This window comes from Numida meleagris, chromosome 4 (genome assembly GCF_002078875.1).
Source record: "Numida meleagris isolate 19003 breed g44 Domestic line chromosome 4, NumMel1.0, whole genome shotgun sequence".
Taxonomy (NCBI): domain Eukaryota; kingdom Metazoa; phylum Chordata; class Aves; order Galliformes; family Numididae; genus Numida; species Numida meleagris.
The window spans coordinates 7,664,460-7,691,895 of NC_034412.1; the positions used below are offsets into that span (position 1 = coordinate 7,664,460).

At 43.1% G+C, this 27,436-nt stretch overlaps 1 protein-coding gene across 7 annotated transcripts in view; it reads left to right on the top strand.

The window, feature by feature from the left end:
• ATP11B (ATPase phospholipid transporting 11B (putative)) overlaps nucleotides 3,432-27,436 on the top strand; it is a 101,695-nt gene continuing 77,690 nt past the window's right edge. For all 7 annotated transcript variants that reach the window (XM_021396991.1, XM_021396989.1, XM_021396992.1 and 4 more), the window contains exon 1: nucleotides 3,432-3,518. In XM_021396991.1, coding sequence (XP_021252666.1) covers nucleotides 3,447-3,518 — 72 coding nt within the window. In that variant the 5' untranslated portion in view covers nucleotides 3,432-3,446. The remainder of the gene's footprint in view (nucleotides 3,519-27,436) is intronic.

Sequence of the window (27,436 nt, forward strand, 5' to 3'; positions counted from 1 at the left end):
ATTGGCATAACCAAGGGGTCTCTTTCATCTCTGCTCAGTTCTAAACAGTTCAGAGGAAAGGAGAAAGCATAAATACATGTGTCTATATGGACAGAAATTTGTGCTTCCTAGGCTGATTGTGTCACCAGTGTGAGATCAGGAGGACTTTTGCACAGAGTGACTTAGAAATGAGGATTATATTCCTTCTGTTGATTAAACCTGTTGTTTAAAAATAGTAAAATATATCTGTTATGGATGCCTGCTAGAGTTCTCACCGCTGTGTGGTGTTTTCTGTTTCAGCTTTCTCTTCCCTTTTGGCAGGTCTGTTGTGTACGTGAGCTCTACGGGAATGCAGAAAAGCCACCCGAGGGAGAAAATTGCTAATCACTAAAAATTACTAATCATTCTTTCACGCTAAACAAATCCCACTGAGAGGTTTTTAGTTACACAAAGGTGGATTTTTTTTCATTCCCCTTTTCCCTTTTTCCTCCAGCTGATGATACAGAGGTGTAAAACAGAGGATATCACATCCTGCTATGCATTAGCTGTGGCATTTTCGCATGATAAGATCTAGGTCTGAGTCCAAAATAAAAGCACAATAGCCTGAAAAATCTTCTAATGCTCACCACTAGCACTTTGCAACCAAAGCAGCAGGAAAAGGAATTAAGACAGTCTCGGAATCATCTTTCTGACGTTATTTGTATTCCAGTAGCGGTGAGGTCCCCTTGCTGAGACTGTGACCCCCATGTGTTTACACCCCTAAAACTGCTTACAGCCTAAACAGATGAGGCAGAAGGTTGGAAGAAAAAGACAATTTGATCTGTGATTCTTACCGGACACTGTGGGAATAAGTCCTTGTCTCAGGGTCACTTCGGACCTCTCTAGCAAAGCTAGATGCTAAACCTACTTCTGAGTGCCCCCATCCTGACCAGAGGAGTCTTCTGCCTCCCAGCACCACTCCCCTGCTCTTAGAAAGACCTTTGCTGAAACATCTCCAGGAGCGCAAAGCTGCTCTTGAATTCGTCCCATCTGAGGCCGGAAATAATCTTGTCCTATTGCCCTGCTCAGGCAAGGACACCTAGAACCAGTTGCCCAGGACCATGTCCAAACTGCTCATTTGTCTTTGCTAGAGGTGCTCAGAACACTTCGCTGGCTGAAGTTTCTCTAGCTCTAGCATGAGACAGTAGGCAGCGGCAGGATGTGTGCCAGGTGAAAAGCTTGGGTGCTCGTTTATGACTCCTTATGCACACAGGTTTCCCACTCCCGCAGCACTGTGCTGTGGCTTCCCTCATGCAGTGGGTCTGGCTGAGTGAGCTACATGGAAGTTGTTGACAGCTGCCAGCAGCATTTCCTGGGGAATTTCCAGAAAATATGCATTCCTGGCCTTGTCATTGGATACCTGTCTGAAACTGAGGGTCAGAACATTCACTATAAAGGAAAAAAAACAGCAACATCCTTGTCTATATTTAACTGTGCTACTGATATGTATTAAAAAAATAAAACAGGATTGTACACCTTTGCTTGCTTGCTCCATTTTGGACCCCAGAGCACAATTAAGCATCTTCTGCTGATGAGAAAGATGAGGCAAGTTTTGTTTTCATTCCTTTAGCCTCTTTGGAAAATGCTTCAAGCTCTGGATTTCCCAAGTGCTGCAGGGCAGCCAGGATTTCCTCAGGCTCAGCCATTCCACCACAGCCTACAGGTGTGATCCTGCAGCCATGCAGCATTCCTGTTACTCACCTGAGCAGAAAGAAAAGCCAAGGCAACAAAATCGCCTTGTTTTCAGTCCATCATCTGCAATTTCATTTTGTCATGCTCTACCACTTCAGCGGGCCTGTTTAACTAATTTTGACATATTGCTTGCAGTTTGATTCTTTGGACCAAATTTAGGGCTTCTGTAAGTCACCTGGTTCCAGTTTCAAAATGCTTGAAATAGATTTTTTTTTCTCCTCCCCTGCTTGTTTTTTTCCTGTATTCTTGAACAAAGTAGACATTATCCAAACTGTGCCAAAAAGAGGTGTAATATGTTTTCTGTCACTGCTGTAAATAGCCTAAAGTTCACCTTTTTGTGCCAGCTCTGACTATTCAGTTTGCAAAACATGAGGCCCTCTCCAGAGTGTTTTTATTGCATTTATAAAGAAATAATGGAAAACCAATAGCTGTTCTTAAAAAAAGGATATCACAAAGCATGAGCAATGCCTGGCTACAGGTCTGCTCCTAGTCTCTTCCCTGGACAGAACAAAGTAGGACAGTGCTCTCAAAATACTTCTATTTAATAACCAGATCCATACTAGCTGCTGCTTTGCTGCAGTGGGGAGCAGTGATATTTAAATGCTATTACTGAGCTTTAGGATTAACACCTCATGGGAAGCACCTGTGAGGAGCCAGCACTGCTCAGCTCTACAGCCATCCTGGGAGTGCCACCCCCATGGGGTCCATGGAGCAGGCGCTGCCATCCATGTTCCTGCAGATTGCCTTGTTTTATGGCTTCTAAATCTCTTTAAGTATTTTCCCTTGGAATATTTGTCTTTAGAGAAGGCACACTAGAATTTTCTGAAGCATAACACAATGTGATGTTTTGACACAATGATCTTTTTAAGCTCACCTAATTTGCCGAATTCTGCCCAAGTTAGTGGTTTCAGTACCTCAGAAATACCATTTCTTGGTCAGTTTTACCCTTCCTCAGGAAGACTTATTTTTCCTTTGCTTCTTTCCTCAGGCATCAAAATGGGCTCCATGGAACATCCTTTGCATAGGAGGTAGCCAGTGATGACAGCATACTTTCTCCATCCCGAAGCTGAAGAAAAGGGGTCAAGACAACCCTTTTCCCTGCACTGAAGAGTGAGAGAAACCTTTGATAAAAGCCCAAACAGGGAGATCTCCACCATTTCCTTCTGTCATGCGTTGACCTCTGCATCCCTCAGTACCACTGGGATCTCCTATGCACCCCACAGACCCAAGGGAAAGCAGTGGTGTGGCTGGAGAGGAGGAGCAGCATCTTTTGTTACAACGTGGTTGATAAAATTAATTGTACAGCCGTAAGGATACTTTTATATCATGATTACCACCGCCACCTAAGGGTTTGTAAATGAGAGCTACACAGCGTAATGAGAAAACCCAGCTATATTTGATCTGACATTGGACCACCACATGCACTGATCTTGCATGGTTCTAAGGGGGAAGAGTTTGACGTCATTTGCCACGAAGCTTTATAAAAGCCTCAGGCATCCTTGAGGTAAGAGCGCATTGAGTTAGTATAGAAATATACATATGTCTCAATAAAACAGACATTCAGGTGGCTTTTGGGTCAAAGTTAAATGGCTGTATCTCTGATAGGTAACAGCTGTTTTTTTCCTGCAGATTTCTGGGACTCCAAAAGCCCAGGCAGCAAGAAAGTCTGAATTTAAGAGAAGGAGAATTAAAGGAGATCCACAACAGTCAGTAGCTGCTGTAAAAGCTGCTGTTTTATGGTCAAGTCGTGCTACTACCGTTATCAACCAGCTACGGGCATCAGTAGGAGACCACAGTATTGCCATCAGGTGGGTTAGTACTAATTACAAGGTACTTATTCAGTCTAAGGAAAATACACTGCAGATTAGTCACTGGCACCCAAAATGGCATAATTAATTGGAGCAATTTATTAAGACAAATAGAGGGTCACAGCTAAGCATGGTGCTTAGAGTTAATTTATAGTTAACAAGGGTGCTCATTTAGCCCGTTAACAGTATATCTACGTTGTGAGAGGATTTCATCGTGCTTTCGAGAAGTGCAGATGCTGGGTCTTCTCTAGTGCTCTCATGCTACGTGACCTCACTGGTGTAAATGTGTTTGCAGTGTGAAAAGATTTTTTTTTGTCCAGGTAAGATTTAAATGGTCTTTCTCAACTAATTTTTTCTTCAGCTGACTAATAACCAAAGCGCAGTAAAAATATGCCTTTTATGTCTTGTATTTGCTGAATCTTCTCTATGCCTATAATCAATACTGATCCTCAACTAGTTTGTAAGATATTTATCATGACATCATAGGTTGTTTACATACAGACCCAACTCAATCCAATAAGTGTTATTATAAACCTAGCCAAAATCTTTTCTCAGGAAATTGTGCTGATTGAAGTGTAGGTGCAGCTGTTGGCTCCTCATTGCTGCACACTACCTGCAGATTGGGTGGAGAATGCCTTCAGCTGAGCCTTTTAATTGCTCCATTAAGAATGATACGGGGGCAGCCCCTGGTCTTTTCTCATAGAGACAGCCCATGCAGCCCCTCACTACCAAGACCTCACCATGTAAACCCAATGCAACCGATACACTTCTGTTTTGTGAATGGGGGGAGGGATATATCCTGAAACCTTGTACGTATCTGATCTGTATTTGTGATCAACCGTGTTTATTGCCTACTCTCTGTAAACTCGTTTTATCGACTGCTCTTTCCTATTAGATGTTCGTACCAATAGGGATTGCAATGAGCTGAGATCTCATCATAATGGTCTAGTTTTTTCATATCGCTGGTCACTCTGCCCTAACCCTAGATGTATGCACTGAATAACCACATTGTTCATTTATAATGTCCTTGGCTTTTCTATAGCCTTGTCCCTGTGATATTACTTGTGGACACAGTGGGCTGGCTTGAAGACAGTGAACTTAAAAGTAGTGATGTATGCAGCTATGTAACTGTGAGAAGAAATGTATTGATTCCACATACTTCCTTTTCTAACCTGCTGTAAGGTGTTTCATCATGCGGGACGTCATGGAGTTCTTATATTTGTTACTTAACATACATTGAAAGGTCTGACTTCTCTTTCTTGCTGGCTTTCTGAATGGAAAAAGCTGTTGTTAACATGTCTTGCGTGTCAGAGATCAGGCTGTTCATGACAGCTTATGAAGCTTTGAACATATGAAGTAATAGAGAGGAATAGCAAACTGTTATATTAATGTAGCTGAAGCACAAAAAGTGAAACTATTGACCTTGTCAGCTCTGCATTTGGGCCAAATGTTACTGTGGTGAACAGGGTAACTTTAACTAGCCTTACACTGAAGTTATTTTTTAAATTTTTTTCACATTTTGCTCTGGTAGATAAATATGAATGCCTAAGAAGGGCTGGGCACAATTATAAAGATAGTTACAATTTTGCAAATGGCAGGAATTGTTTTTTGGTGAAAACTTTGCTTTTGGATAAAGAGGCTACTAATGAAATAGAAGCTAGAATGATTTCCATCAGTGTATAGATCACTGAAAAGCCTCTGTTACTTAATTTCATTTTCTGAAATAATGCCCTTATAAAACAGCCGAACAAAAAGCCTTTACTGTCTCTAATGCCTGGTATGGCATTGCTATTCACTGGATGGAACAAGTAGGTATAGAATAGGTGTACATCCTGCACATGTTTAACACACAGCAGCTCTTGACCTCCTTGAGACAAAAGGTCCTGTGTGTTTTAGTGGCTGCTTCCTGGAATATACAAAAGATACTGCAAAAACATATACAAGAGATCAGTGCGTTGTGAGGTGCAGATGAACTGTAGGGAGAGGCAGCGTGCTCAGCTGCTTTCCATTCATTTTCCCCTGAGTCTGATAGAAAAATCATCCTGGCAGGGCAGTGGGTGGAAGGCAAGGCTCAGCGGCAGCCATTGCCGGGTTCAGGCACACTAGATGCCTGTCCAAGGCCCTTGTTCCACAGTAGTGTGCCTTGCATTGCCCAGTGCCATTGAGAAAAGCCACCAAGGTCAGCCCTCGAGTGGGAGCACAGTGCTGTTCCCCAGCCCCACAATGAGCCTCCCAAAGCTGCCGCCCTTCACCCTGCTGGTGCTTCCTCGGGCCCCATGGCACAGGGAGCGTGCTGGGGAAGCCCGTGCCGTGGCCATTAGTACTGCTCCAACAGCAGCCTCTGCAGATAACGAGAAGCCCTTCTGCCTCGCTGCTATTAAACCGCTGCCTTTTCACGAGAGGAATCCTGAATTCTTCCTCAAACCTAAACAAAAAAGTGAACCTTTTATTCGTTTCATCATTATCTAGGGCTGCCACATTCAAATGATTCTCCAGCAGTCCCTTCATTTCCGAGTGCACACGTCGAGAAGGGATTGGAAGCCTTTTGATTAAGAATAAGAGGTGATGACACTACAACCAGTGCAGGGTTGTCATCATTACCGTGTACCTGCACTTCCACAGAGCTCTCGCTCTGGGTTGCCTCTGATATAAAGCTGCTGTACTCTGTGCCCTAATTGAATGGAACTATTTTATAAACATGCGTTCCCCGAATCCCAGAAAAGATCCTTTTAGAGGGGAAGATATGGGGAGGGTGGTGGGGAGGTGGGGAGCTAGATGGGCTCAGTTCCTGACAGACCAATTTTGTCTGTGAGAGAGATTTCTTTGTTCCCTGCAAAACTGCTTGTCGTCTATGGGGGGGATATAATATTTTTTTTTTTTCTTCTACAAGTCAAATGAATTATCTGACCACCCACTTTTAATCCTGTGATTTTCTGCCTTTGACCTGGATTACAAGTCACCTATGGCCACCTTTAGTGCATAGCTGGCTGCAAGTTTACACAGGACTGCTAAGGGGAAACATCCACTCCTGCCTGGCCCCATTTGTTGGCTGTTGGTGTCTGATACACTGCCTCTCTGACTTGGTCTCAGTAACAACCTTCGGTTAACAGTGCAGGGGAGAGAGTTGCACCTATCCACTATGATGCTCTCATCCGTCTCACAATGCTTGTATTCCTGTGCACACCCTAAACCCGCACCGCTTACAGCAGGAGCGGTGCTCTGCAAATGACTCGTTAAGCTGTGTTCCTGTTTTCAGGTGTTCTGTGCTTCTGCACTGGAGATTTACTGTTTTCCAGGTTAGCTTTTTAAGTCTTGATTTTGACCCATATTCTCCTCCTGGCTACTTCCCCATTGCTGTGTGATATAACTACAGCTGCTGCTGTTATGGATACGGGTGCTGTGCCTGAGCCCCAGGGGTGCAGGAGCTGTCCTGGGCTAGAGCTTCCTTGGAAACTGGTCCCGCAGTTGCAGTTCAATAGCTAAAATAATCTTCTGTTATCCATGTATTTAAATGTGAAGGGCTTTTATTGTTAAACTGCCTTTCCCAGGAGCCTACATTTTAGTGTGAATACTTTAAAACTGCCATATGAAGTTGTATTAATAGACAACAAAATTACAGCCAATTTCTGGCACTATTTCAATAGCTATGTATGAAATTTACCGCATAAGGGATGTTGAGTTAAAAGTGGTCAGAAGAGTTACTTTTATCTTGGCTTACATATAGCATTACATTTACACCTGAACACAGGGTGAATTATCATCCAGAGGAGTTGAGAAGGAATCTCTTTTCTCCAGGAATGGCAATTATATTTGATTAGGTACATGGGAGCTTTTTCCTCTCCTGGCCAAGGAGCCAAGGGCAGTGCTTTGAAGACACCCAGCCTCATGATCAAGGTGTAAAGCATAATGACAAATGTGAAGTTCCTGCAGGGTCAGAGTCAGCTGCAATAGTTCAGGGGAAAGGGCATCGGACTGGGACTTAAGAGGCTTGACTTGAGTGCCCCGTTCTTCCACTGGGCTGCAGGACAAATCACTTCCTTTCTGTGCCACAGTTTCCTTATCTGTGAAATGGTGGTAATGAGCCTTTCTTCTTCATTCCTCTTTGTAATCGCTCCAAGAGCTGCAGGTAAAACATGCTCTACAAGCACTTGATATTACTGTGTTTGATTTCTGGGATTTTCACGTGTGATATCCTAATGCAAGGAGCTGCTTCAGATTTGCACACATCAGCTCAAGGGCCACGGTGTTTGTCATCCTGCTGTTAACAGCTCTTGCCTGAAATTATTTGGATGTGCAGGCAGGACTCTGATTTTGTTTTTTTAGGATATCTGCAGCTTGCGATCTCAGTGCAACAGGATTTGCTGGTCAAGCATAGCCCTCAGACAAAAGCACCCAGAGGATGTGCCTTTCAGATGCTCTCCTTTGCACAACGAGCCCACTGTCCTTTTCCCTCTGGTCTCAGCAGATCCCCTGCCAGGAGGTCTCCATGCCTGTGGTCATCAAGAGTTTGCCAACACGATGGGGAGGGGGAGGGGGAGGAGGGAAAAAAATCCCCTTGACGTGTGCAGTAATTTAAGCCTTGTTCCAAATGTGTTTGTTTAAGCACTGCTTAGGGTTCCTCTTTCCTGTCCCTATCACTTCTGCCCTTGTGTCTTTGTTTCAAGATGGGAGGGGGCTGTCAGAGAGGTGGGGGCTTTCTGTGACGTGATCTGGGGACTCTTTGTTCAAGAACATGTGCGGTGTCCCAGTCACCTCCTAATGAAACACTGGGCTGGAGAGTCCTGACTGTGAGGTGATACCCCACTGAGTGTCAGAGCAGGCGGGGTGTGCGTGATGCACTTTAGTTTGGGTCATTTGCAGTGATAGATGCAGGAGGATGGCAGATTAGTTCCTGCTGAAATCTGAGGAGCTGCCTGTGTTGGTGCATGTCAGCCAGTGCTCAGCAAATGCATTCAGATGAAACCGCTGAAATCTTGGGTTTCAGGCCTAAGTGACCGCTACAGGCACTAGTAGTTCCTGCCTGTGGAATAAACATTTACTGAACACTCTTCAGTATAATAACACTTTGTACAGCAAGCAGTCGCTCACCACCCTCTGCCTCTTATCGCTATTGTGACAATCCAAACGCTACCAGGACCACAAATATGTCACTCTCTCCTAGAAGTGCTTTACTAATAAATTGCTTAACTTCACTTCCCTTGACCAGAAGTCAGGGTGCAGTACTTGCTTGTATTTGAGCCTACTGTGTTGTTTTTCCCTTATCTGTTCCCCGGAGTTGGAGTGCAGGGCACTAATGGGAGATGCAGGGACTGCAGCCTTTCCACTAACAAATTATGCAGCTGGTGCTTGCTGATACTGGTAACCTGCGATATAAAATCATTTTGTCCAAGGCCACATGTTTCCTCCCCTTTTCCACCTCTCCAGCTCATCTGCTGAACACTATTAGAAGTTTGGAACAGTACAACGTAGATTGTTTATACAGTGCTGTGTGCTATGGGACCCCATTCTGGGAGACATTTTTTAATGGTAGATCAGTTTTTCGGAAAGGATCCTGGTTCTTGACTCCTGGCCCAGCATGTTATCTGCAATGGGATCTTTTTCTGGGGTTGGTCCTCCATGATGATACAGCGCTCAGCATATTTATGAAAGAGGACCGCTCACAGTACGGGGAACTTTGTGAAAGGGAAATTGTACCTGTAAGCATGTATAGCAGTCTGGATACTAGGCAATATTACAGCTTCAAGATAGTGAAGATTACAAAAAACTAGAGCGTGTTCCTCTTGCATTTCTTCAGGCCTTTCTGCAGTATTTTACCCTGGAATCAAATTTCTCCTCCTGTTTTCAGAATTTAGTGAGCCAGCTCTGAAATTAGGGATTTGTCAACTGGAAGTTAGGAAGCATTTGACTTTGACACTAAAATTAATTAAAGTGTTATTACGTTGATCTCTCCAGCATCTGTTCTACTTGTATGCAAAAATGCTAGTGTGCGCTATGGGGCCATTTCATGCTGGTGGAATTGGATGCTGTGATCAGCCATATGCTGATAAAATTATTCTTTTGTCAGTGTGTCTGCCTGGAATTGCTTCGGGAGCTGGAAGCATTCACACCAACAATGCTCAGAGCTGAGCGCTTAAGACTGTTGATATGAAAGGGAATTTTGGTATAGTTCCATTCCCCACCTATACTCCATACGTACAGGTTGGCAAGCCTCTTCCTCTGTGAGCATCTAGACATGGACTTTAAGAGCATTTATGTTTTGAGACCCAACTTTATTTACTGAATGGGGTATCCATTCATCTAATCCAATTGTGTCCAGTAGCTCTGCTGTCGCTTTGGGGGGATTTGGTCAGACCAGAGAAATCAGAGTAGAAGAAAGCTGACATAGAAACACTTCTGAGCAGGTCAAGTGGAAGGTAAAGGCAATTAGTTTGGTTTGTTGGATGGTCCTTGGTGACCTATCTGTGTTGTGCTTGTGCGGCTTAGGGATAGTACAGTCACAGGCACGAAATTCCATCGGGATATATGAGGTTTGTATGGTAAACAAGAGTGCTTTGCCTTCCTCTGTTGTTTGCGTCCAGAATATATGAGTCCCTATGTCAGTAGGCACGAAGGATATGAGATTTCTCAGATGCTGAGAGCAGAACTGGAGAGAAGAAAAATGAATTGGCCATTATGGAGATTTGTAGAGCAATGCCTCAGTCCTGAGGCTGTCTGCATTCTTCTCAGTGTGGTCAGCACTGCACGTGGAGCTCTGTAGGGATTTTAAAATAATAACGATGATGGTATGGTCCAAATCCATCCATAACTAAAGATAATGCTGATGATGAGCAGAGCCTTGTCTGATTGCCTGGGTATCATCCATATCTGTAATTAGTCCCTAAATACGTACCTGAAACACCGCTGTTGCAAGCTTTTTTAGGAAAAATGACCATTTAAAAATGCGTATTCTGTTGGAGAATTTTCAGTAGTTTCTGTTTACAGTTCAAAGCCGTTCTCTTTGAGCCTTGAAAAGGATGTAATTATTTGCTTTTACAGTTAATGCCATAAAAGGGGCTAGCTATTGTTGCATGCTCCTTGAAAACATGCTGTTGCTTTTGATGACTGTGATATCATTAATCAGTTAATTATCATCACTGGCTTAAAATAAAAATATTTAAGTAAACACAAACACCTTCCCTTTAAAGAATTCATCTGAATGTTTCCGAGTGTGGATGGGTGCTGCTGAACACTTGCTCTGAGTGTAGTGCACCTGCATACATAACAGCCATGCTCTGGTGTGCAGTGTGCATGGGCACAACCTGCAGTTGTGTGCAAGCCCCTGGAAGGTTGGTGCTTTGTGACAACTCCATCAGATGTCACTAGGAGGTATTTGTCTGTCAGCAGTGGGCAGCTAAGTGATTAGCTGACACAGCCGCTCATGGCATGGGTCACTGCCAAAACAGACAGGTTAAAAATTCAAGACATTTGTTCCCAGTCCTCCCGAATGTCTTGCCTGCTTCATTCAGTTATTGGCTCTGTTTTCTTGGGCAGACAAAATAACGTATGTTGGCACTTAAAACAAGCTGCTTAAAAATAGCCTGTCAGCCCATTGTGGGCAGAACTACTGAATTTATTTGTTTGGAGGGGAACATTTGTGGCCTTGCTAGGGCTATATTTGCTGCCCCACCTTCCATGCAGAGTACTGCCTGTGTCTGTATTTGCACCAGTGCTACCCAATAGCTAAATTAATGTTCTTAACTCTGGCATCAATTTTTTGTGTCCTGTTTTCACACGCTCTTGAAAAACCAGATCACCCATCAGGCTGGTTTTAAGAAGCAGATACAGCTCTTTCTGTCTCCAGAGGAGCAGCTACCTAAATCCACGCTGCAATGGGAGATTTGTTTTCCTCAAGTTACTTTCCAGACTTTTCCCTCCCATCCTTGAGCAGGATTTGCATGAGCTACAGCCAAGGGATAGTTTGGTGTTGTTTATACAAAACAAACAACAAGGAAGTGGTAGTGTCATAGTCTTGTAGAAAAAGACTATATGAGTATCTAGGAGAATGAGTGTTACGACTGTGAGCTGTAACAAAGACAATAAGAAGCAACCAGCAATGATCTACGGTAAAGGTGATGGCTTCATAAATGGATGGCCCATTCTTGTTACAAAGCAAAGAAAATGCTGATCTCCTTTTATAATGAAAGCTGCACTTCGCACTGAGTTTGGAGGGTTAAGAATTCCTTCCATTTAACATTTAATTTTTTTGAGCATTACCCTAACGATATGCTACATCAAAGTTTCATAAGGGCCTGGTTTCTTGAATTGCCTCCTCTGCACTCATGCATGTGATTCTCTCTTGAAGTGGTAATGGCTGGTGATGAAAGCTGAGGGATGGGCGCAAGGTGATCCTGCTGGCCAAAAAAGTTGCATAGATGGAGGAAGCTGAAGAGCAGTTTTCATGAAATATAAAAGAAGCAGGTGTGATTGAAAGTCAGGGATATATTTAGATGGAACAGGATCATATGCTCTGTCTAGTTTCCATGGTGTCAAAGTTGTAGCTAAATCCTTATATCATAAAAAATAAGTGTAGACAGAAACATACTCTTTAAATTTTGATTAAGTGTTAGAGGGGCAGTAGGTTTTGAATATCTTGTCAACAGACAAAACAGAGAAGTATTGTTCTTTTGTAGGACTCAGTGCAAAAGGGATGCTAGTCAGCTGACCACAAATGTGAATGTTGAGAGAGTCAAGTCAAAGAACATTTTTACTATGTGTATAAAGGACATTATATTACTTAAACTAGACATACAGCAGCTCCAAAACAAGGCCAGTGTTCTACTAATATCAAGGTTTTACTTCAGCCTGAGAAAGCAAAGTCAGTCCAAATCTGAAAGCCAAATGTTCTGCTGTCGGCTTTCTGAAGAAGACATTGTTTTTCTGATTAAGCTCACATGCATGCTCCACTGCAGCATTTCAGTAGTCCTGTCCTCAAGACTTCTGAGTCCTTGGAGTTACACAGGTCTATGGATGCCAGCAACTCTGCAGTAGAAAGCCATGGCTATGCATTCAGGTTAGTTACTGCCAAAGTCTAACTGATCTGTATTATCTCCTACCAGGAAGTGCTTGAACTGAAGCAGAATGAATTCTGCATGCAGGGCTGTTTGCGTGAGTTTTACTGTTTTCCATCCTAAATGCTGAAATTGAACCCCAGAAGAAAGAGGCAGTTTTCCAGATACTGAACAGAAAGGCACAGACTATATGGAGAAAGACATGGAGAGTGGTGACTCCTAAGATGTATTCATCAGTTGGCAGATTGCTCTGGCCTACCAGCATTTGCTATGAGGAAAATTAGCTACCTAAATGAGATGTTTTTAAAGGGACTTTTTTTTTTTTTTTAGCAGCATTCTTTTCTGTTTATTTGGTAGAGGAAAGCATGGGATATTAGCCAAAACTCTAAAAATTCCTGTGTTGGCCAAATGGTATTCAAGCATCATGACTAATCATAGCAGGATTTAGCCACACACGTTTGTTCTGTGGTCTTTTAAAGCCTTGATTCTGTGCTCAGCTCTACACTACTGAGTTCTGAATTGGGGGATGCTCCTCATTCCGTAACATGTGAAGCTCTCAAGCTCATTGAATTCATTAATTAGGAAAGGCTGGAGGACAGAGGCCTGCATCTAACTCTCTTGCTGAATTCTTGCAAGAAAAATGTTCAGCCTCAAGTATATTTAAATTTTTTACTGCCAGGTTAAACCCTTGCACAAAAAAAATCTTACAATGGAACTGCTGACAGGTCCTTAACTATAGTAGCAGTCGCGGTCTCTGCCATAATAAAGATATAGCATGTTATCAATAATCCTCTTTCTGCTTGAATCCCTGTCTTTCTCAAGAGAAAGGGCTTACTGACTGGGCAAATCTATTTATAAATTTTGTCTTGGCACAAGAAGAACTACACTGACAATGCAGTGGAGATCTGGGAAGGCAGCTGGTCTGACTGCACACAAGCAGCAAGCTGAGTGTCAAAGCAGGGCACTTAAATTTTCTCTCATTCCTCTAAAAGAGTGGGGGGAATCAGGGGGGAAAAAATGCTTCCTTTGAACAAAACAGATCAGAGGAGTTACAAGAGATTGAGTAAACTGTCGCGTTTGGCTCACTGAAGGGCTTTCGCAAACAGCTCACCATTGCACAGAGTCATCTGTACTGGGGACTGGTGTGTGTGTGTGTGTGTATGCGTGTATTTGTACTATATAGAGGGATGCATACCACAACTGCCCGAACTGATAAGGCATGGTCTTTCTTGGAGTTGATGATATTTTGCTTTGAATAAAGTGATGAAGAGGTAAAGCTGGAAGGGAAAGCAATAAGATCACAAGCAGGACACTCAATTTTTCCCTCCAGGTCATTTACAAAGGATGTTTCTATTTGAATATGCTGTGGTAGGTTTAACATCTGTTCACTGTTAAGTAAAGTCTTACAGAGAAGATGATGGATTTATTTCATCAACAGAAGAGAATGGCAAACGGTTGAAGCCCTGTCCTTTATCAACTTTTCACATTATTGGTATTCCAATAGGAGTTGGAGTCGTTCCTTTCAAACCTTAACAAATCAAGATGGCAGTGTTCCTTAATGCTCCTGTACACCTACAGCTGAGCAGTACCAAATACTTGCTGTATTTCCCCATGCCATTGGCCCATTTCAAACTGTCCCATTTCAGTATGATACAAAATAAAGCCACTTACATATATATTAAGTAGCTATTTTCCTGTAACCACAAGTGCGGTGTGAATTTTTTCTCCCTCCTTTCTGCAGTTTCTTCTCCCAGTTCACTCTCTGCATAACATTGATATCATTATATATACAGGTATGGTGCTGCTCTGTGCTCTGAGTTACCACCTTAATTCTGCCTGTAGATTTGTTGCCGTTCTTCACAAGTTTTTGGTACACAGTCTCCTTCTAGATAATAGGATCATCTGATAAGAGAAAAATTTCACTATTATTGGTTGGCTTGACAAGAGAATAGGATACTGATACTAGTGTATGTAGAAGGAAAAAAGCGTGTACTGAAATGGTGTGCAATCAGAATATGGTTCTGGTGATGGTAAGATGAGTGTTTAGGTGGCAGTGAGGATGTGTGCTCTTCACTTCTCGTTTTCTGTCAGCTTTGTTGCTTCACAAATCCCACAAGTGTTTCACAACAAAGTACTTTATGTATTAGTATTACTTGGGCAGGATTTTTTTTTTAAAAAGAGCTCACTGTTGTCCTAGCAATGTTTGATTTCAGGCCAGGGATGAATGCTTTTGAAAATCCCACTCTGAATGTATATGGCTGTCCTCTATTACACGGATGTCAAATTTTCCACTTCTTATTTCCAAAGGCTAAAGTTTACTCAAAGCAAAACAGCAAGGATCACGTTGCACTCATCATAATAGCTTACAATGTGCAACCAATAAGTAGGTCACTTATCTGAGTGGGATACTGCATAAGAAGCGTGTTTGCCACAAGAGACTTAAGAGTGAGTCCCCTCTGGTATGTATAATAGTCTTGTCAGTCTGATCCAGTTCCCACAGATGTTTAAACTAGACCTTGGTTTAAATGGAGATGGATCAAGGGCTACGCATCATACATGAAATATGAATGTGTCTTTTTCCACAAGGGCTTACTGAAGTAACTGAGGATGTCACAGGAGGCCAAAATTGATTGTATTAGTTCACTTTCAGTCTCCATGAGCCATTTGAATGATCCAGGCATATTCTTCCAGAAAATGCAGGTTAGGCAGGGGAGGGGAATAACACACATGGCAGTGTTAGCTTGGGACAATGATGAACTGTTCAAGTCTTGCAGGTGACCTAACTCTGACCCTTTCAGAGACTAAAGAGGTATGAACATTTCTTTTACATTTCTGTCTTCGTTCTCAGCTTGCCTTTGCAAGGCAGCTCAAAGTTGTGGGGAAGTTAAAGACGCAATCTCCAGCTAAAGCAAAGAAATACTGAAAATCTTGCTGGAGAGGCTGTAATTTGGGCAATTGCCTGCTGACTTCTTTTGAAAATGGAGCACATGATTTCCAGCAGCTCGAGCTTTGGAAAGCAGTCATGATTTGCGGCCCGGAAGCTGCTAAGCTTCTCTTCTGCACTGTGCATTTCTACAGCAGAAGGGAAATTCTGCCTCCCTCTGCAGTGAAATTTCACTAGGGAAGAGCATGACCCAAAGTATTTAAACTTTAACTTTGACATGGCTTAGGTGAAAGATAACCTTTGACTGCAAGGACCTAGGAAAGCGCTCACCGCGGGAGACACCCAGCGCCAAGTTTTGCTTCCTTCTGAGTTTTGAAGTCTGTGACTACAATTAGGAGGTGCCTTTGATGGAATCCACCAACACCTCCTCTCCCAGAGGACAGAAGTCAGGCTTGTGGCCAGTGGGAAAGCAACTGTGAAAGCCATGACTCCAACTGTATTGCTCTGCAAAACCATAAAGATGGGGACATTGTCATTATGAATTTAAAACTACTTACAGTGATGACAATATGGCACTGAGAGGGGATTGCTCAGCAGAGACGAGGAAGTCCTTCCATGGCTCTCATTACAAGAATGGCCTTGCTCTGGAGAACTTTTATTTAACAGTAAGGTACAATATTTTCAAGTGATTAAGAAAAAAAACAAACGAGAAAAAACAGCACTCTTTGCCCTTTTTATAATTGCATACATTCAAAGTCTTATTGGGAGATCAAGGGCGGAAGATTTGAGCACTGCAAAACTGAACAAGACCAGTCTGCTCGGTTATGCACTCTCTGCAACAATTCTCTCTCCTTTCCTTTTCTTTCTTTTTTTTTTCTTTCTTGAACAGTCAGGATATGCCTGTGGATTTATTCCCCTTTTAACCAGGCATACAGGGTATCCAGGGTTATCTGATTTTTAACCGTGGTATGGTCTTATTAGATGCTCTATAGATACCTCCCTGACTGGGTCTCACTACTCACCTTGTTGTAGCTCTCCCTTGCCAACACCACAGGTTTTATACAGGCCTATCTTTTTGTCTTTGTACTTTCCATAAAATTTCAGCACTGAAAAATGCGCTTAAACCAACTCTTCCGTGTAAGGTGTAAAATTAGTTGAGGTTTTCTTTCTTTTCTTTGGACTAAGCTTCTTTACTTCAAGAAGCACCCTTTAAATCTGTGTGCAGGAACCCTGGGTACCATCACCACAAATGCTGTGCATGATGTGCTGTACTACAGAACAGGAAAGGGTAACCAGGACCTTCATTAAGTGGCAGATTTCCACACTAAAATGAACGTTAGCAATTTCAGCCTCAGCAGCTTGTCTTCTGAAAACAGTTAAAAGGCACGGAGCGCAATAAAATATTAATCATTGACAGTTTTAAGAAGGTAAAAGCAAATCCCAAGGGGCATCTTGTGGTGCTACAGCCTTGACTTATGCACAGTTTCCTACCTCTCGCTTCCTTCCTCATTAAGTTGGCATTGGGATAAAAGAGCAGAATGGGTCAGGAGGTCCCGTTCCAAGTAATTAGAGAGTTGCTTCTTTTATCTAAGTGTACCTTGTTAAAGTATATCAGTGTCAGCCAGGTTAATTGGAACTTTAATACATAATTGATGCTAATTTATGGCCCTTTTTGTTCCAGGATGCTCATGTAGATCCTAAAGTCAGCATACAGTTTTCTTGTTATTAATTATATACTGAAAACCAATATCCCATTGAGAGAAGACCCACAACATGTTATAGTTGCATAGCTTTTCTTCCCCTAGACCCCTTGGTTCACTAGCATTTCATGTTTTTTTAAAAAGCTACTTAGAATCAGCATAAAATAAATGTGAATGTTTATTCTGCTTTCTCCAGTCACATTTTCTGTACTCAGTGGAAATATTCTTCAATCACGCTGCTGTGACAAGGGTAGGACTCCAACTCTGTAGCTGGTACTGTTGTTCCCACAAAATGTTTTTCCTCTCCAAACTGACAAAATATCCATGAAAAAATGCGAAAGCTATTACTGCCTTTTAATGAATTTAAAGGTCGAAATCTGCCACGCTTTGTATTTCCGGGTAGGTGCTACTGAGGAGGAAACACCAAGAAAAGATGAATGAAGGCTGAGTACTGTGTACCTTTGAGGCATGTTTTTTTTTCACTTTGAGTTTTAGACCTCCTTTGGAGAGAGGGTATCATGGAAAAGAGAATTCAATGTAGTTGGAGAACTGAGATTGTTTTAGTGACATTCCATCTGAGGCACTTGGGAGCCTGAAACACTTTCTGTCATTCCATGGTGAATGCGATTGGCAGCAGAGGAGGTGTTGAACAGGACTGCAGTTCCTCTGGAAGATTGATTGTTGCTTAAGAAAATCACATGATGTATAGGATAGCCAGTCCTGCCATTCTTTTTCCGTATGGTCTGCACATCTTGGATTCAATGCCTATGGACTTACAGTGTTTGTGCAAGAATACTTTGCCCTCATCAGTTTGGATGAGATTTTCTTTTAGAAATGGTCTTCTAGCACCTAAGTAAATCAAGGGCTGCATAGAGAATACAGTATTATCAGATGGCTCTGCATAGACATATCCAAAAATAATACCATTCTTGGCTTAGTGATGCAGTGATGCTCCTGCAGGAGCTCTGGAAGCTCATCTGCTCCTGTAAGCTGCCAGATATTTGAATCGGTCAAGTCTGATACTTGTACAACTGGTTCCTCCTTTAATCTGCTCCTGAGTTCATTTTGTTCTGTGAAAACCAGATGTGGCATAACATGATAACATACCTGTAGTGGCTAATGCTGGAACATGACACAACATGCGTCAAATTTCTTTTGAACCTTTCTGAGCTCAGGTATCAGTCAAAAGGAGGTCATTTTAATGATCAATGATTAATTAGATGATTGTTGGCAGATGAATCCAAAGATTATGTAGCACTCTTCATCAGTGTCTGTATCATAGAAGAAAAATTTAAGATTTTTAAGTTGAATGAATGGAAAGAGTAGTGCTCAAAGTTTCAGCTGCTCCTATAACGTTTGAGCAGTGTTTCAGAGGGCAGTATCTATCAGTACAGTGGGAAATAGGGTTCACTCTGCATTTTAGAAATTTTAGAAATTATCTCTTAATTTAAATATATTCCTCCTGCATTTTGGTTTCTAGATGTCCAAACTATTTTTATTCATACTGCTATTTAGGGACATGAATGCTGTGCACAGCTGGTCTGTGCCAGCATTACTTGCCTGGTTATCTCACGTGGACTCTCCTGCTGACTCTGCTGGCCAGTTTGGCTGGAGACCTACAAGACCAGGTCCTGATCAGATGCAAGGCAGCACTGATTACAGAAGGCAAGGCGGATATTGGGACGGTGATGTTCTGGCAGCAGAAAAATCCTTTTGGTCAAACCTGTTGTTTTAATGATGCGCTGTGTGCTCTGCAACTCTGTTTGTTGTGGCCCAGAGGGTGGTTAAGGCCCTTCTTGGCACTGAGCAGCCCCCAGTGCCTCCTCCAACCCCTGCCCATGGCCCAGGGGTCCTATTTCAGCTTGGTATCACACACAGCTCAAACACCCACGTGTCCCAGGTGTGGTACAGGTCACCCCGAGAGGAGATGTGGGGATAACCTGGAGGTCAGTGCATGGCTCCCATCAGGAATAGGGATGCAGAGGCACTATTCAGACACAGCTGGATTTGGGGTGCCAGGCTATACAAGGTAAACTGCTTGCTGAGGTTTGGGGAGCTCTAGATACTACCTCGAGCTGTTCTGATAAATGATCTGAAGTTGCTTAGTAATGTTGTTTCAAATGTGGCATAAACTGGGTACTGCTGACAAATTAAATGTGCAGTTCAGTATTTGCTTTGTTTTATTTAAGGAATTATATGAGTATCTGGAAGCATGCTTTCCAAGGAGGGCTGAAGCTGAGACAAATACCACTAAAAACCGAAGCAATCTTGAGGCTGTAAAAATTGCATGAAAATCTCCTCTGTTTTTTTTCTCCTTATTCTTTCCTGTCCGAGGATTTCATGAGAGAGGACTGAGTAGAATCGATTAACCTCACAGAAACTCCGGCAAGACTTAATATTCTCAAAGGAAGGTCACTAGGTTTCAGTTTGTGGCAGCACTTACTGTCCTGAGGTATTGAAGGCTGGGGAGCTGGAAGTGAACCTTGGTCTCTAGCAAAGGAACTAGCGAAATCTGCCAAGCGATTTGAATAGAAATTGATGTGGCAGTAATTTTTTCTTTTTCTTTTTTTTTCTTTTTTTTCTTTTTTTTTTCTTTTTTTGGATGTTGCTCCTGTTTTCAGGACTGAGCTCACCTCAGAAAGGAGGCTGGGGAATAATGCTTCACACAGCTGATTGTCACTGCTTTGGTGGCACAAAGTAAACAGAATGGGGAAGGCAGCAAGTGCATTAGGGCAGGGGAAATAAAGAAGCATTTCTAACCTCTCGCAGCAATAGGCAGCAGGGCACATAATGAGCTCTGCTTCACTAGTGTGAACTGAGAGAGGCTTTTCTTTCCCCACCTCCCTCCTGATGCTGCATCTACCTGTGCCCCGTGGAGAGCAGTCAGCCAGGGTTAGTAGCAGATTACCCTGTTTTTTTAAGTGCAAGGTCTGTTTTCTTATTTTTTTTTTCTTATTTTTGTAATTGGATTTGACTGGTGGTTTTTATTCTCCCTAAAGGGAGAATAAAATGGCTGAGAAATCTGGAGGCCATCAACATGGTTGGAGTTGTCTGGGTGCTCTGGAAGTTGGGCCAGCAACATCCCTTACCTCTGCTGTAGAATGCCAGAATGCCAAGGGTTTGTTTTAGGCTGCACCAGGGCTGGTTCTGATAAGGGTCTTGCAAAGTTAAATGCAAGAGGTTCTTGTTGGCAGAGACTGAGCAGAACAAGATTTCAGTGTCAAATCACAGACTGAGTTCTGCTCTGCTGTGAGGAGTGGGTAAACAGCATCTCATTGACTTGAGTCATACCATCGGTAGTCAGCCCTGGTGAGCATCATCTAAATGTCTGTTAAATGCAATTAGAGACAGAAAAAATGTGTGTGAGCTTTGGACAGGCACACTTTATTTCAGAGCGAGGACAATGGCCCAACCTTTGAACATCAAGACCTCTATAAATTAAATGGCCAAATCACCGCTGTGGAGGAGCACTAGGGATGAGGGGATCTGCAAGATCCCTGCTTCTTGTTGGGGACCTCCCTTCAACCACTCTGTGACATTGTCCACGCAGACTGGCTGCCATCCTTCCAAGGACCAGAGGGTTTATCCTCAGGTGAGGAGCCAACGCAGGACTGAGCCATTAATGAAAACAGAGCCCACATTTTCCTGTAAATGTCTGCACTGATTAAAAACAACTGTGAGCTGGCTAGCATACCCACCGGCCTGGGTCTGTGCAGGCACAGGCTCAGTGTGATGGACAGGCTGGTGGCTGGGGAGTTCCGTCCTTTCAGGTGTTTCTCAGATTGCCTTTGTCCCCTCTGTTTTTTTGAACCATGTGTACTTCTTTGAATTAAAAGATTGGTAATAATAATGAAAATGCTATTGATTTATGAGTCTCTTAAAGACAAAGAATATGTGGAAAAAATAATAAACAAGCCTGTTTTTAACCAGCACTTAAAAAAAAAAAAAAGTATTATTTTATATATATATATATATTAGGAAGAGAATGTAGAAAATTGGGGGGGAGAGGTGTTTCACACTAATAAACAGTTGACTCCAGCTGTGACTGAACAAAACTGGCTAATCACAGCTCCCTCAGGAGGGCCAGCAGAATTGGGAAAGACACTTTCATACCAGGAGAGTAACTCCTTCTGTAGCTCCATCACCCCCTAGAAACACTTAAACAAAATGAGAAATACTTTCTGCCTGCTCCCCATCCCCAGGAGCAACCCTTCCCAGCCATCACTCTGCCTGTGGAAGTCCTGGCTGGCTGTTATGCATGTTTTGATTTTTTTATTTTATTCTATTTTTTATCCCATAATTTAAATTATAAGGCTGTGCTTGCTATCCTTAGTGGATGGTGTTCCCTGGGGTTTTTAGCTGCTTTGCTTTTAAATCACTCTGCAATTGCAAACCAGTTAGCTCTTTCTTTTTCTTTTGTTTCCTTCTGTTTTGTTCTGTTAGTTTTTTTATTTTCCTTCTTCACTGTTTTCCTGATCACAATAGTCCAGTGGATGTTTCTGCATAAAGTGTTCCACTTACCTGTTGCAACGTATTCATGCTATCTACGAGGCGCTGATCTTAGGGACAGTGTTCCAGGCATCCAAAATTGCTTTTAGAAAGGTTAATGTGCAACTTGGCAAATACTGGTTTTGTAACTCTAGAATATTCATCTGTAATGCATCACCCGTAATAAGCTGTTCAAATTAAATCAGTAGAGTTGTGCTCTATTTCAGATTTGCCCATTCGTATTGTAAGCATCGCTGTATCTGGTGCATACCAGTGTTTTTAAAGGGATATGAATGAGATTAGGAGCTCTTTGAGTTTCTGTTTCTAACATTTACAGCTGCGTTCATCTCTAAAGTGAAATGTGTCTCCAAGAAGCTCCCAGGGAATACCTAGTGAAAGGCCGCATAAGCCTCACGCTCCTCAAGGTCTGCTAACTTCCCTGAAGAGTTCGTAGCTGCTGGATTGCAAACCCGCTGTTAAGGAGCAGATTTGCATTTGACAAATTGCCCTGTAAATGCACCATTAATTCTATGTACCCAGTTACAGCGAGAGGAAGGAAAATGCTTTTGGTGGCATTGGCATTAATAGGAGCCAGTGTCGAGCTCTGAGCCTGGAGCTCCCTTTAGCGGCCCGAGGAGTGTAATGCACCGCATCGCGTGGTCTGGCTCCAGCCGCCTTCAAATGGCAGCAGCGTGGACACGCAGTATGAAATGCAGTTATCTGAGGCATTTCCCTATCAGTGTAGAGCTGTTAGCATAAATCCTCTTTCTCAACCGCATTGACAAGGATCTTAAATGAACTCTCTGTTAAAGATGGGAGCAGATGCCAGCCCTCCCATCCTCCATCTGGTGACCGAAAGACCAAACTTTCCTTCATTTGCAATAGTCGGTTCAGGAAAAAGCTGGATACCTTTGTTGGCTGCAAGTCCAGACTTGAGCCCCCCAGCTGAGCTGGTTCTTCTGCCTGTTTTGGAAAGCAAGTGCCTTTTTCATGCTAAGATAGTAGAGCTGGGACCGCCGTTACTTGAAACAGCTCTTTCCTGCCTTGGTCAAGTGGGTTACAAAAACAAATGTGCTCTGTTGCTGTGTGCTTCTAGTCCAGGATAATGGAAGACTTCAAGACCCAAGTATTTATCTGCGAGGAGTAAAAGAGGCCGCCTGAGGAGGTGACAGGTGGAAGGGAAGGAATTGTCTCCGCTCTCCACTGGGTGTGAATTGCCGTGTCACCACGAGGACGTGCTGTAGGCCTCTTACATCTCAAGTGCTGAGCGTGTGGCTTGGCTTGCTTCACCTTCCCTCTCCCCACTTGCTTCATCTCGGGCATCTGGAGCACTGTGTCCTATGGTCCCTCTCCCCCTGAGAGCTGACTTCTCTGGAAAAGTGGGACAGGATGTAGGACAGTAGTGTCAATTACGAGCCCTTGGAAATGGATTGGCCATCTCTGGCATGTGACCTCTGCTTACGTAACTCGTGCTTTGGGAGTGTGTGCTAACTTCAGCCTCTCCTGCATGCCATGGATGTCTGCATGGTGAGGTGAGGCAGGCAGCAACTTTGTACTTCAGCCTATTCCCAGCAACTTGTGTATGTCAGAAAGTTCTTGAGTTGATGACATAGTCTTTATTGTTTATACATCTGAATATTGGTGAAAATACTGTTACAAGCTTGATCCTTTCTAATTTACCTTGCCTACAGAGGGCACTTGAAGGCACTCAAGGGGTTGCCTGTGGCTGCAAAATCTTAAAATGCATGGTACAATCCTGGAGTTAAAGAGCTGTTTAATAGCTAAGTGATTGAGCAGAGCGACTGTAAGGGCAAACACTGACAACAGAAATCTGACTACTATGCTTCTGCAGATAAAATGTTTGCAGTTCAATATGTTATATTGACTTTTTCAGGTTATGACATCTTTGTTGGTATAGACATGAACAAAACCCCTCATGCTGATACCACTGAGCTCTCTTTGCTTGTTTTATTCTTGCAAAGTAGAGATGAAGGAGCAGTTTCAGTATACAAAGTCTATCCCACCATTTGCAGAATGAGCTGATCTCTAAGAGGGCCAGCTTCCATAATGACTTGTCTTTGGCAGCGAAGTCCTGCTAAGAATTCTCCTCCCGCATACAACCTTCTGCTGCTTCTTTCCCCTGTGCTTCACTTTGTACCCCAGCCCCTTGTGGGTCTGGGGGACATTTCCTAAACATGGCTGCTGAAGCCAACACATCCAGCATACTTTAAGTTTAATGCTCCCTCAGTGCGTGTGTTAATGTCCACCTACTGAAGAACATGCACAAATTTAAAGATTACCAATAACACAGTAAAGTATATTGTGAGATAGGGTATGGAATTTTATGGAGAAAAAGGATTAGTAGATATTGCTAAAAGCTGTTGCAGTAAAAGAAGTGCTGAGATTTTAATAACCTAAGGTATTAAAACCACCATTTTTCTGAAGCTTTGCATCACGGTTTTTTGGAGCTGTGGAGAGGATTTACACACACACCTCATCTATTAATGAAATCTGGAAGCCAAGCAGAAACTCTGAGTGTCTTCAGACAAACAAGGTCCAAACTTGGTGCTTCATCTCATCATACAAGTCTAGGGTGTGGCCGGGCCATGGCTCCATTAGGATTCACTGTTCTGTTGTAGTTCCTTAAAATGTCTGAGTAGACCCAACCAATGCATATTGATCTTTGTACCACCCTCAGCAGTGAATGACCACTGGATTCACATCGTTCCTGCTGGGAGAACCCAGGCAATAATGCGGTATGTTCCAAAAGCTGGTGGGACCCTGTGCAGTTGGACATTGTCCTCCTCATATCCTGTGTGTGCCTGGACAGCACGGCCCACGGAGACAGCTCCAGTTCAAGTGAAAGGGTGGGGTTAAAACTGCTGGTATGATGGTATGGAGCCAGAAGGTTTTCTTTAACCCCCCTTGGTCCTACTTGCATGGTCTGCCCGTGCCATTTGCACATACCTTTGGGTGCAGGGGAACTGTAAGCAGCAATGAGAACACTTGAGATGCTCAAGGTGGACGTGGCGAGAAAATAAGAGTAAAATATAAGTGCAAGGAACTTAGATCCTCATATACCATTAGGGAGTCACCTTCTTCCTTTATTTCTAACCGCTACTGTTCTCTGTTTTGATTACACCGTGACTCTCTCCCAAAGGGAACAAAGAACATTTCACTCCTAGGGAACTGATCTCCTACCAGGTTTTGTTTCTCTTTCCGAAATGTCTATTTCACTGCCAGTCGGTGTTGCCTGACCTTACACAGATTTTTTTCCACTAGATGGTGCTTGAATATCTTCCTGGCTGCACAGCTCTGCTGCTGCAGCTCTGTGGGAACGGTGACAATTTGCTGTCAGAAGGGCTCAGCTCAGGGTTCTGGAAGCAGGAGCACCCAGTGCAGGTCTGTCTCTTGCTCTGCATTGTGCTTGCTATGCTGTATCACAAGTAATACATTTACTTTCCTCTGTTGAAAGCACCAGCACTGAAGCTCAGGTGTGGTATGGGTCATGTCAGTGCTAAAATTCACTGCAAATGGTACAACAGAAAACAACTCTCTGTGGTGCTCTGTGAGGTCCAAGCATAGGTGTCGATATTCTGCTGAAGTCTGATGGGAATAAGAAGTTAACTGTGTTTCCTGGAGAGAGAAAAAAAAAAAAAGTGATTTTTACTGTCCACAAAGGTGAAAAGGAAAAAAAAAAAAAATCAGCCATAAGCCTCCTGGGCATTCTTCTGAGCTTTCATGGCTGCGTATGGACTTTTTGCAGCCTTAGCATATGTTAATTTCAGCTGCTTTTATACCGCACTTGTATTTCTATGTGTGAAATCTTAAAGCTATCTGAAAAGGGAAAAGAGTTTCTGTTCGCAAGGGAGGAGGGAACTAGCAGCTGCAGAAAGAATTCAGTGCTCAGGGAAGTGAAGCTCAGAGCAAAGCTGCTGGTTTTCCCATACCTGGGCCTCTCTGCATCTCTGAGGGAATAATAAATCAATCTTCTCACGCAAGCTCACACAAGTGAAAAATGTGTCTGCTTCCTTCCCATATAGGTGAAGTCTGAGAACGCATTTATTTAAATGAAATGATCATCTCCTAAGAATTATTGCCATTGCACAATTGGGAAAAACTGCTATTTATTTATAATTATATTAAATCTGTGATTTATTACCAAGAGAAAGTGATGCCTCTGCAATTTTGTACAATTCTGACTTTTGAATAATTGAAGCTTCAGCTGCTAGGCAATTTATTAGCCTTAAAATTCAGTACTCCTCCAGCTGAATTCCACTGATCATCATTGAATGCAGTGGAACGGGTGCTTTCCCCTTCTCCTGAGCAGGAGAGCAGCCAAGGGAAGATTCCTGCCAAAACTGCATTGGACATCCTTGAAAGCCCAGACACTGTCTACTGCTTTGACAAGCTGCTCACCTCCACCCCTCCTCTAGACACCAGCATTGCTCAACGTGGGTGTCAGCTTTCCGACTCCACTTGCAACACACTTAATTGTGATTGAGCCCCAAGTAATCAGCCCATTGCACACTGTCCTCCCAGCAAAGGGCGTGCTCAGGAATGGCTCCGATTACATTGGCTCCCCAACTGTACTGATTGTAGGGATAAATAATATGTGCTGGGAACTACACCAAGTGATGGGTGAGCTTTTGAGAGCCTGCCTCTTTCACAGACCTCGGTCACAAAAGGCACTGCCTTTCTTCTCTTCTTGTTCTCTCGCTATTTTGAAAATGTGTTTAGTTTCAAAACCTTACGGTTTTGTTGTTTGCTGGTCAGGCAGCTGTTTGGCCATTGTTGATTTAAATCCAGTGGATTTCAACTAATGCTCTTTAAGTATTCTGGAAAAAATACAACTTTGCAACTGGACTCGAGCAGATAATAGCTGTGAGAAATGGCACCCAGCGCTGGGTCAGGGCTGCTTTTAAAATCGTCTGTGGCTGCTGTGGGAAAGGAGGTGGACTGGCAATGTAATGGCCCACCTGATGTTCTAATTACACTGTTATTACTGGTTTGTCAAAGGCACCTGAAGAGTCAGCTATTGCACCAGAAAAGTGAGGGGAAAGTAATCTTGTGAATACTCAGAAACAAGCATATCACCATTTCAGGGTCCTCCTCCCAGTTGTGCTTCACATTTCCAGGACTCAGCTCTGAAAGGAAGAGTGCTTGGATGGTATTGCTCGACTTTAGTGTTTTCAAAGGCATCTCAATGGATTAGATGTCAGATCAACAAGCCTGAGGCTGGCTATGTATGAGCTGCACATCTGAAAGTCCTGCTGGAAAGCCAGGGAAGCAAGTACTTTTAGGAATGCAGTCAAAAAAAATCCAGAATTTGTCCAAAGGGGCATAAGAAGTCTATCACGTAGCCAGAACATATCCCTGCAGAGCACAGGAGCTGTCAGACTGACATCTCTAATCTGACTATTTCAAGCATTCTCACGTTCCTGTTTTTTCCTATTTGTATGCATGGAGTGGGGCAGAGAAGAGTGTTTGTTTTCCAGCGAGGCTAGAGCAAGAGCAGAAGAGCGTGCTTAGTGCTCCCAAACCATTATCTTCCTCCATCTTTCTACCTGCCTGTTTGCACCAGTGATCGTATCCACAGGGATGTGCATCTCTGTGCTGGAGCTGGGGAAGTCTTCCAAGAACAGTGCTGGAGGGGCACATGGTTTCAGTGAATGCCAAAAAGATAACTGCTATGCTCTGGGGAGTCCGCATTGGAGACATGGGTTTGAAGAGTGAGAAGGTGGGGAGTAATTCCTCCTTGGGGTAAGGATCCAGCTCCAGGGCAAAAGCAGTACTAAA